Genomic DNA, 11,914 nt, shown 5'->3' on the forward strand with positions numbered 1-11,914 from the left:
TCGAATAAGAATACGGTACGTGGCTGGGTAGCCAGTAGTTATGCACGTAATTAGATTTTACTCTATATATTTAGGAAAATCTATACATTTAAAATTAGGCGTCTTTGCCGCAGATGAACCAAATAAGTTTACATTTAAAACAGAAGAGTTTACTAGCATTGGAACAATGTTCTAACTACTTTTGGAGGTAGCGGGTTGCGATCCGCTACACTCGTACTGGTTCTTGTGCAAAAAGTAAGGTCGGTGACCTAAATTACGCTTCTCTAAGCGCAAAGCTGCGGCATCCCCGCTGCAACGCCACTGAATACGTGTGAATGACGCTATAAGGATTAGATCATGGTCACAATTACTGTTATGGTTGGACATATCCATTACAAACCTAATGGTAGTCGATTATTGGTCAAGATAAGTCAGGTAAAAAGTAATATTCTTAGAGCTAGCTCATAGTAGCGTGTTTAGGATCTTATATGTGTTTTAGTTCGCTTTTTGCCATCTTCTATACAAGTTTACACTTACCAATAGCATATATAGCAACAAATCCAACTATATGTGTTAGTTAAATACCATTACACTTTGCTGGAGCACACGCGCTTAAATCTTTGTGCATTTGTTAACGCCAATTCTTTAAGTCACATCTTACCGTGCATGGTATTCCAGCTGCACAAACAATCCGGATGGACACCGCAATGAGGTTGAGCCGGTACACTTCGCTCAAAAGCAGAACCAAAAACCTATCTTATAAGTAGACCACTTTTGCGTTTAATTTCAAGAGAGATCCAAATATAGATATGTGGCAGGTTAAAACTATACTAACTATTTGCCTTCACAATTTTCAACAGTAAGACTCTATGTATTGCCTAGTCTGAATTTAGCAGCCCACTTTTCCCGGACTTTTCCGTTACTGAGTCCCATCTTCCTAGTGTAAATTAGATGGTTCGTCATGGTTCTCACTTCGGCACATATAAGCCTCGTTCTTATTCTGAGGCACTATAGTGACAATAATGTAATGTGTGCGTACGCCATATACGTACCAAAGAGCTAAAAGTCATTAGTGCCAGAAGTAAGGTGTGACACAAAACTGCATTGCGTATGCAAAGTGAGTCTAAACTGAAACAAGAAATTTCAGATAGACCCATGGGTTATTAGTTACCAGCGTATAGTCATCAACTTGCATAGAAGCAAGTGCTACAGCAGGGCAAAGCAAAAGAAGGGGTCTGTACAGCCTGCAACGAGCCGCAGCAACAATTCAAAAAAGAAGATAACTTCAATGTCCAGCCCTTCTTTTAGTTGGAAAAAATACTGAATTAGCTTTCAGATGATCTATTTTCAATGGTTGACTAGAAATAACCAGAAGTTACTAGAGCTAACTGACAATTCAGACAAAATTAGCAAATTTGGCTTAATGTAATTGCTCTTCTTAGAAGTTAACGTGCTTGTTTTAATGAACGAGCTACTTTCTAGCTTTTAGCAAAATCTGCAGTGAAAGTACCAAGTAAATTTTACATTTCTGAAAACTTTGTAAATGTTAAGACAAGGATATTGTCACAAGACTAAGACAAATGTGTAAAGACTCCACAGTCCGTTACAATAATTGTATTGTTCCATATAGTGTTAGGGTAAGATTCGTGCCACCTGCCCCGCCTCATCTGCCAAGCGTCCACACTTGTACTCATGCCCCCCGTAAGTTTTTGTGTCCTTTCAGCGCAAACGTTCTTTTTGCGTCTCTTCGTACGTAACCATCTATACTTAACATAAAGGCAACTTCCGACCTTCCTACCTTCGAGCCAATTCGCAACGTCTCCAGCACGCTTCCGTGCGTCGTCTACCACGCTGAGACCTTTCACCATCGCACGTTCATGTCGGGTGAGTCGTCGCCGTCCGTGCCTTTACCATCCATTCCGGCTCATCCGCCGACGCATGCGTGCAAACCTAAACGTCAAAGCTTGTCGCGCTTCTTGCATCGCTCTCCGTATGGTGAGCGACGGTCGCGTGCTGTTGCGCCCGCAGACGGTAATCGTACGCAGTCTCTTGTCACGCGTAGGCGACGTGGCGCTGGTGGCAATGAACTTACAGCAAGGAGGCAAAGCAGCGTCGTGCACGTGCGTACACTCCAACGTTTCCGTCTAGCAGTTGGGGACTTTATGCGCCTGCTGAGTGTCGAACTCTTTTTCGTCATGATTGTTTTGTTCTACGGTGTGTTTGTCACAGTGCAGCTCACGATGGCCGATGATGCATTGGCGTCGTACAAACTTGCAATTGACGTGACTGACGTCACAGTCGGCTCCATATTGCTTATAGAAATCTTTTTAAAAGTGTTTGCATACGGTTTACACTTTTTAAGTGATGTATGGGCATTATTTGACGCACTTGTTATTGTTGTAAGCTTTGTCTTGGGAGTTCTGGCAGCAATGGGCACCACATCGTCGATTTTAGTCAAGATTTTACGATTACGCGTAATCTTACGAATACTTCGAGTTCTTGTCGTATTTGAGCGTGTTAAACAGCGATCGAAATTTATGAATCTCATGCACTTGAACAAAGGAGCGATTACATCACCAGTGGAGCATGTGCTGCGAGTTTTGAATGAATTAAGGTTCCATCCTGCTATTCGACCGTCGTTGCGAGATGGTTTGGATTTTGCGATTGACGTAATTAAAAATAATCGGCTTTACGATGCAAATGCAGAATTATTAGCAGTAGAAGGTGTCGATGACGATACACAAAATTGGTTGCGAGGTGAAATTTTACGAGGAAATGATATGAGCAAAGTATTGCCTGATACTTCAGCTGAAGATGAGATTAGTTCGAATCGAAAACGTCGTCGCTCATCTATTGGAAGTTCGAGCTCCGAGGAGGATGCAATGGATTCTCGTAGAAGCTCAGACGGGCGGGACGCCACCTCAATGTCTTCCCATCGACATTCTCATCAACGTTCCTTTTCTCACAGCAATCGCGGGACGACAATGCGAGACCTGTTGCCAGCAATGGATTCTCGATCCAATTTCGAACTGCAAAATCTTTTACAAAGTGTTAGCTCCTGGGACTTTGATGTCTTTCGAGTGCAAATTGTCTCGGGTGGGAATGCATTGAGTTACATTGGTCACCACCTCCTCCGTGACGCACCTTGCCAAGCTCTAAACATTGAAAGCACTTTACTTGTCAACTTTCTGCTTGAGATTCAAAGCGGATATATCGCCTCAAATCCGTATCATAATGCTATACATGCAGCCGATGTGATGCAAACGGTGCACTATTTCCTCATTCAACCGGAATTGCAGCCATTTTTACGTCCACTCGATCGTGCAATCTCACTCATTGCAGCCGGAGTACACGATTTTATGCATGATGGCTTTAACAATGGCTTCCACATTTCGACAGCATCTGAAGTTGCTTTACGATACAATGACCATGCCGTGCTTGAAAACTACCATGTGGCTCAATCTTTTTTAGTGATGAAGAATCCGGAGCGTAATGTGTTAGGACAACTATCGCCCGAGGATTTCAAGTATGCTCGGGATATGATTATCCAAATGGTTTTGGCAACTGACATGGCCAAACATTTCGAAGATGTTGCTTTATTTAAGACAAATATCTTGTCTGCTGCGCTTGACGAAGGTGCTGTGTTGGTGAGGAATGTTGGTGACAAGAAATTGCTGCTCAAGATGATTCTTCACACATGTGACGTGTCTAATCCAGCGAAAGAGCGTGAAACGATGTTGCGCTGGACTGACCGCGTTGTAGAAGAGTTTTTCGTGCAGGGTGATATGGAGAAACAACTTGGATTACCAGTATCGCCTTTTATGGACCGAGATACAATTGTGATTAAAAAAATGCAGGTGGGGTTTGCTGACTTCATTGTTTCGCCGCTTTTCAGTGTTTGGGCGCAAATACTCGTTAATTTGAATACAGTGGGATATCGCACTTTGCTCGCGAATCGTGAATTTTGGGCCTCGCTATCGGATGATTTTAAGCCACACATGATCAAGGACTTGATTCGAGATCTGCAAAAGCAGCGCGAGAATATAACGCAGGGCACGATCCCAGAGGAACCAATATCGCCTCGAACACGCCGTCATGTCTCTACTTTGCTGCTTGGGACTGACGATGGATGAAAGCGATCGTATAGAATAAAAAGCTGAAGATCGATAAATTGGCTAGAAAGGGATTAATTTGCTAACGCATAGTATTTATTGGCGACAGGATCATAGTAGCAGCGCAGAATTGGATCATACACTAGCTCTACAGACGAAGTCAAAGATGGCTGAGAATGAGACGATGACGTTTGCTCTGGTCGTTGAATGTTAGCCTTTAAAGTCGAGCGATGTAGACTACTTGAATCTGTGGAGCGACTTACCTGAGCATCCAGTTCGGCATTCCAATCTGTTGATTCAAGCAAACTTTGTAGTCGACGAGAAGACAATGACGACGAAACATCCGTCGAACGAGTCGGAGTTATATCGCGTACTTGATTGTTTCGAAAAGTTTGAGGCGACTTGATCATTGGAAACGCAATTGGCTTTATTGTCCGTGGGGACGCTGGAACATATTGTCGTTTACTAAATGCTGACTTCTCCTGAATTGTTGAATTGGCTATGATGTGGTCCTCTTTAATCTCATCTTCATTACGGCTATCAATGGAGTCGGCTTTGTCGACAAGATCCGCTGAAAACACGACAATATTGAGTGTCAATAATTAAAACTTAAAGCGAGTTAACAATATCAAACCAAACCAAAATCGAAGCTGGAATCTTTGTCATCAAGGTCTTTGTCATTGAGGTTTGCGTTCTCGAAATTAATTTTGTCTGTATAAGAATTAGCTGGGCTGAGTTCAATTGTAATGTTCTCTTCACATTTTGTGTTATGTCCATGATCTGCGCTGACACGAAGCTCGTTGGTTCTGTCAAAAATAATGATGATCCGTGATAGATATAAACGTATTTAAATTGCGTCACGTACAAGTCGATCGAAAGCCCATTCAAATCATCCTCGCTTTCGCCATCGCCTTGATTTTTTTCGATATATGATGCAGCATGCAAACTAGCTCCGTTTTTGGCTACGATACTTGGCGGACTACACGATGATTCTACCAATTGAATGCTGTCTCTAACCTTATTCATCTGATCAGCATCTTTTGATAGAGAACTTTGACTTATCTGATGGAAATACGTGCCATTTTCACCACTCGTTGATGGTTCTTGTAATGTGAGCTGTCTCTTAAGCCGTTTGGCTGCTAGGAGATTTAAGAGCTCCAGATCATCGTCGTCATCTTCATTTGTAAATTCGCATACATCCTGACTTTCAAGCTGAGTAACAGATTTGATGGTAAATTTATCTCGCTCTTCGTGGCCCAGTGAGGGCTTGCAATCTTGCAGTAAATCAAAATCAGACTGTTTCGCAGTAGATACACTTTGAGGCTCCATCAATCGTGGAAAAGCAAAGATTGATTTCTCGTTCAAGTCGCTAGCAGACATTTTTTCCTTGTCCTTGCTGTCTTGCGCCAGTGTAAAAGACGACGATGACTCATGTGCATTTGCTTCACGCAGTTCTCGTCGCCACGATACGCTTAGTTGAAGATCGTCATCTTCGTCATCTGACAGCAGACTCCTATCGATCATATCTTCATCTTGAAGCTGCTGAAGGTGCCACTCGCCACTGTGAATGGACGTATGACGAAGAAATAGTTTCTGGTCGCGTTGATCATTTTGTTCATCCTGCGCTTCTAATATTGCAATCTTCTGCTGAATTTCTCCTAAGATTGATTGACGTAGATTTTCAGGTTCAGTTTCAGAATGACAACGGCTAGTAGATGACGATTCGACTACATGAGAATGGCCATTACCGAACCGATGAAATTCATCTGCACTGCGACATTCTGGAGAAGTTGCAGCTAGGATCTCCTCTTCTTTCATCTCAAAGGATGATCGCTTGAAATCCTCAAACGACTTGTCTTTACGTTCCTTCTTCACAGAGCTTTCATCTACTTTGACAACTCGATTATGTTCACGCGATGAAAGTCCACGATCTCTTCGATAGCTCTCTCGTCGACTATTTGAGTCTTCATCAAAATTCAATTGCGGCTCTTGCATAGAATCTGTAGTCAGCGCACGCGAATGTGATTTAGTGCTATCCGTCTGTTGACGTGTGTGAACACTTTCCCTTCGTTGAACACTAGCTTTTCTACTGGTTTTCGCGGGGACGGCTAAGCCTTTGATTCTACCGACAGATGAAGCCGTTTCGGCGAAATAGAGCGTAATAACGGGTTGAAGGTCATTAGATCCATGCTTTTTTGCTGAAAAGCCAAACTGTCGTGGAATTTCTCGACTGTCAGCGTAACTATCAAATTGTGAGCCAATTGATGGAGTGGGAGCATCTTTCATGGTGAAAATGCGCTTGAGTCGGCAGGTTCCACTCACGCTTATTGACTCCAAAGAGCGATACTTTGTAGTTGGAAAATGCAATGCCGCTAACGTTTGAAGATCGAACACAAGGTTTACCCATTCATCTCGAGGCACGTCGGTTGTAGTCAGTGGCAATTGCACATGCAGCGTCGTTTGTACCAGCTCGCGAAAAGCTGACGCAATGACGAATCGACGACGCACTTTTTGAACATCAGCAAAGCACATTTCCACGGACAATGACCGCGTAAATGGCACGAAAAGCTGCAAAAGAACAAACCGTTGGGTCAATCCAAGAGAGCACGACGTCGTTTTAGGCAATTGCATTTTGGTTTCAGCATTGCCATCAAAAAGAAACACGTTGCCTTTGATCCCTTTGTCAAACGTTTTCGAAACTTTACCTTGAATCTTCCATGCAGCAGCTGGCGACTTGCCCTGCGCACTTAAGAGCTCAATAAAGTCACCACCTTGAAAATATGTCATTTCTAACTGAACAATGCTCTACAAATAGCAAGAAGCATGTCCGTTCACCACATCAAGTTTCCATTTAATTTGCTTAAGAAAAGAAAATAGGCTAGATTACAACCATGATGTATTTGTATCATCATGAGGACTTGAGACCATTGGCTTCGATCCTGGTTGTTGTACGTAGACATGGCTCTGAGTCTCAGACTCGCCTTCTAGTCTTGGACGGCGCTCTTGAGTCTGCCATCGCTGCACAAGGTTATGCACGTCTTTCATGAGAATTAATTGATTTGGAGACTGCTCTTTCAAAAACTCAAATACGCGACGACGTGTCGCTCCAGTTCGCCAGAGATGCTCTGCTCGTGCGAGCACTGCTGGGTCACGTACACGACGTACTTCAGAGTACTGTTGGTACAGTGCTTCCGATAATTCGTGATTATGCTCGGCCAAGTGTTTTGTAACAACGACACTCCAGTTGCTTGATCCATCCGTGCGCTGTAGAGTGGCACACACTTTTGCGGGGCATTCTGTGGCTCGAACATTGTGACTCAGACGTTGTCCACGCCCTCGACTTCGACGTTTCCAACCATGCGTGCAGAGAAAAGTTTTTGAGTACCAATCGTACTCTTCTGGCACTAAATGTGCTCGTGAGATGCCATGATCCCCTTCTTGTTCCGTCTCGCTTGCATCATCATTTCCACCTTCGCGCACCACAAGACCTCGACTAGCAGCCAATTGCCGAAGGCGAATGTTACGTGAGCGTACGGAATACGTCGTGCGCACGCGATATAGTTGAAATGTAGCAATAGAGTACGTATCTAAATATTTGTGAAATATATCCCAAGTTGGATATCGCCGCAATATTCGAGGTACACGCCAAATTGTGGCTCCACTCTCTGTCGTCACCTTTTCAATCTCGAGCTTCGAAGATGGCTGCCAGACTCCGTCAGTCTCTGCAAACATTTTCGCATCTTCATCAGAATTTACCAAAGTATCTGTGGATCCCATGGGCTCGCTAGCAGGGACAATTGTCACGTAGTTGCCACCTCCTGCAATTCGAAAACACGAGCACTGTGTAGCTTGATTATCAGTGAAACCCATTGTTCCATCATCCGTTCCAACTGACGATCCGTGAACCCGACATGCTCTAGAAATAACGCTTGAACCAGAAGGGGGTAATGTGCTCGTCACTGTCATTCCTGAATTGTTAAACAGCACAACATTGGCTGAATTTATGGCATTGGAAGCCACAGTGGCGCTATGTTGTCCAATATTTTCAGCATTCATGAATGCTGGTTGGGTATGTTGTTGTTGCACTTCGTGTTGCTGTTGTAGCAATCCTTGCTGTGAAGTTTGCGCTTGAGTAGGAAGGTAAGAGATAGTAGAGCTATACGGAAGCAGAACAACTGACGGGACGGTCTGCTGTGCAATCGAGGCGCTGGCAAGGGATGCTGGCACTCCACTCATGCCAAAACTCGTAGATTGATTAATACCAGACAAGCTTAAAAGATGTGCTTGGTTCACCGCTTCTGCCAACCCAGCTTCGAGCTGCATCGAGAGCACACTTTTAGGATGCAATTGACTTTCATTGGATTGAATATTTGGTCTATCCGCATCAGTAACCATGCCATCATGCTTCTGTAAGCTCGAGCTACCCGTTTTATGGGTCGTGACAATGCTGGTATTTGACGTATCAATCGCGAGAAGCTCTGGGTCATATATCCGACGGTTTTCACAATAGTGCTGGTACAATTCCCGAGACAAATTGTGGTTATGATCAACAATATGTTTTGTCACGACCACACGCCAGCAACTTTCTGACGTCACCTCTTTGCTCGCAGCCGACATAGCGTCCTTTTCCAGCATTGTGGATGGAGTCAGATGCTGAACGGTAGCACAGATCTTTACAGGACACGCAGTAGAGCGCACACCATGTGCGTTGCGTTTTCCTGTACCACGGTGCCGCTCCTTCCAGCCATGTGTGCACGTTAATGTCTTTGAGTACCATCTCCAAGATTCCGGAATCTTGCGTGTTGCATTGACTTCATCTAGCGGTGTATCCAAATCACTATCAGTGTCATTTTTGTCATCAATCTCCTCGCTTTTGCTTTTCATTTGAGCAATCTTTTTGTTTCGTCCTTTGACTGAGCTGGTCGTTCTAGTACGATAGAGCTGATACGTAGCGTTTGAGTAAATTCTAAGGCTTGCATGAAAATCATCCCAAGAGCTAAATATTGACTGGAGTCGAGGCACCCGCACGACGATTTCGCGCTGATTTAACGGTGAGGGTTGTGTCTCATCAACGTCTGTTTGTGTATCGACAACTCCAGATTGTGTCGAAATTGTTTGCAACTCTATCAATGAAGAAGGATCTGCACTGGATGTCGGTGGTACCGTAGTTGAATCATATGGCTGCTCATGCGATAGCATGCCAGCAAGTTCACCAAGAGGCTCGTGGTATGTAGCACCAGGATCGTCAATTTGGCGGCCTAATCGATGGTTATGTTCTACCACTTGACGATTGATGATAACACGCCAGTTCCCGTTGACATTGCGCTCCATCCTAGCCAGCAGCATAGCTGGACAAGGTCTATCGTCCTGCTCGCATTGTTGTGAGGCATTACTTCGCCCTCTGCGCTTCCAGCCATACGTGCAAATAAGCAGTTTCGAAAACCATTTGCACTCATCAGGAATCAAACGTGACTTTGGAGCGGCTGTGGTATAATTCACATAGCTTGCCACATCATGACCTTCGTCTACTGTTTTTGCAGCTATTGATGCAAGAATTTTGGCGTTCCGAGCAGCAACTGACACTGTCGATCGAGTGCGATAAATTTGAGATGTATCAAACGCGTATTGTGCAATGTAATCGTGAAATGTTTTCCAGCATGTATGTACCTTTACCGATACACGGGGTACACAGTAGCCGCCTCCATCCATTGCTGTCGAAGGTATCGTTCCTGGCGTCAAAATCATCGTACCCAAAGGCGGCATCGGTGTATTTGTAGCAGCTGAAGTCGTGCGCGGCTGGCTTTCGAAGCTGTTGTCGGAGTCCGGAATCCGTTGCATATTTGTTCGGCTGTCAATAACAACTCCAGTTGACGATGAATCTGGCACAGAATAGATTGATGAAACCTGTTGCTGGATGCCCTTAGAGAGGCCCGATCGCTGATAAGCCGGATCGATAAACGAGGAAAGGTTCGCATTTTCAAAATCGATAGATGGCTTTGCTGCAAGCAGGTCAGGGTCATAAATGCGCCGGTTTTCCGTGTAATATAGATACAACTCTTTTGACAATTGATGGTTGTGAGTCCGTACATGCTTCGTCACCACCACTTTCCAATCGTCAGGACCACTTCCACGATGCTGCAAAGTCACGCACATTTTCGCTGGGCAACTGGTCGAGCGCACTACTCCCGAACCACGCTTTCCTGTACCACGATAGCGATTTTTCCATCCGTGCGTACACTTAAGCGATTTGGAATACCATTGATAACGTTCTGGGATTAGAGTTTTCTCACCAGCAAGATCCATCTCGTGGTTACTTGAGATCATACCGAGTTCGATCCTCGCCCTCTTGAACGTACCGACTTTAGGAGTAAGACTTCCTTTTCCGGAACTTTCTTGAATCTTGATATTACGGCGTTTCACGGATGTGGTAGAGCGAATGACATAAAGTTGGTACGAATTCTTCCCGTAAATTTTCAACGCTTCATCCAATGCCTCCCATGAGTCATGAACCGTCTCAAACTCTGGTGCGACTACCAATTGCGTCGTCAATGAAGCTGACACGGCCATGTTGCCACTTCGGTGTTGGATAGGTACACTTAAACCGTCCATCTGGCTTGTTATTGTCGTGGATTCTTGAGCTTCCGGTATCGTGTTTGGGTCTAGGAGTGGAACATTGCTAGCTATAGTGGTAGAACCAATGCAGTCTGATAAAGCGGTACATGTGACTTGAATTGGGATCTCGTCAGGAGCATTAACAGTTGTCTCGTTATTATTACACTGAACAGAGAAATTCTTGTCTGCCAAGCCTCTCTTGGTCGCCATTTATTTCTATCAGTAGCACTAGATTAGTGGACGCATGAGAGGAGCGAACATGTTTAGAGCTGCGTTTTGACCTGCTTCGACTGGCGCAAATCGGTGCCACAATTTGGCACACGTGTCCACTCGGGTGTGCGACTTGTGGGGGTTGTGTGGCGTCTAAGCGCTGGAACCACAAAAAAAATACCCACAGCTGATATGGTCGTAGTTGTGCAAAAATCGTGTTTTGAAAGGGTCAAAACAATAATAATTGTAATAATATTCACAGACAAAAGCAGCGCAGGAATTTTGACAAACTTAACTGAAAATGCTCTTAAATCTAATTCCGCCCAATAGTGTTTCTAGAATACTGACACGTGATCAATCAGGAAGCATTCTGCGTAGGCAAGTCGTGGTTGTTACTCCACCGAGGGGCTCGCCGCACTTTGCGCAAAAATGATCTCTTACAGCTCCATGAATTGGATACGATGGGTCTGCAAATTGCAAATTTATCAGACTGATGTCCTTAGTTATGGCCCTTCCTTGATACGCGACGCATCGACGTCCGCCACATTCATTGCCTTTCTGGTCCTGCTTACAAACCCCACTTGAGATGATTGTCACTACGTTTTCCAAAATCTACAGCATTCAAGACCCTTCAAAAGCCACTTTTGTTGGGCCTTTTCCACGCCTGTGAATTCCACTATGCAGTATCAGGTCGAGTAGAAGACTCAAACTGCAGCGGGGCTGTCGTAGCTTAGCACTTAAAGAAGCGTACTTTAGGTTACCGACCTTTCGTTCTTTACAAGAACCAAGTATGATTAGCGGATCGCAATCCGCTTTTATCAAGAGTGATTATTTCCTTCCCAAGGCTAATCGACTCTTTGGTTTAAATTCCAACTGATTTTTATTTGTTTTTTATTCTAATTTTAAAAGTTTAGATTTTCCTAAATATACTTAATAGATATAATAAAATCTAAATACATGCATAACTACTGGCTACCTAGCCACATACCGTATTCTTGTTT

General features: G+C 44.2%; 2 protein-coding genes across 2 annotated transcripts; one reads left to right on the top strand and one right to left on the bottom strand.

Moving 5' to 3' along the window:
• Positions 1–1,856: 1,856 nt before the first annotated feature.
• On the top strand, positions 1,857–4,112 carry PHALS_01315 (3 5-cyclic nucleotide phosphodiesterase family protein; the record flags this gene model as incomplete). The annotated part of the gene is made up of 1 exon (XM_024715688.1): positions 1,857–4,112. The coding sequence occupies one exon, from the start codon at positions 1,857–1,859 to the stop codon at positions 4,110–4,112; it is 2,256 nt and encodes a 751-aa protein (XP_024581361.1).
• Positions 4,113–4,251: 139 nt separating this feature from the next.
• On the bottom strand, positions 4,252–10,913 carry PHALS_01316 (Transcription factor IIB; the record flags this gene model as incomplete). Its single annotated transcript, XM_024715689.1, has 6 exons — positions 4,252–4,287; positions 4,355–4,662; positions 4,731–4,897; positions 4,957–6,896; positions 7,017–10,750; positions 10,811–10,913. The coding sequence occupies 6 exons, from the start codon at positions 10,911–10,913 to the stop codon at positions 4,252–4,254; spliced, it is 6,288 nt and encodes a 2,095-aa protein (XP_024581362.1).
• Positions 10,914–11,914: the final 1,001 nt, after the last annotated feature.

Source organism: Plasmopara halstedii, assembly GCF_900000015.1.
Source record: "Plasmopara halstedii genome assembly, contig: Scaffold_1343, whole genome shotgun sequence".
In the NCBI taxonomy this organism is placed as follows: domain Eukaryota; phylum Oomycota; class Peronosporomycetes; order Peronosporales; family Peronosporaceae; genus Plasmopara; species Plasmopara halstedii.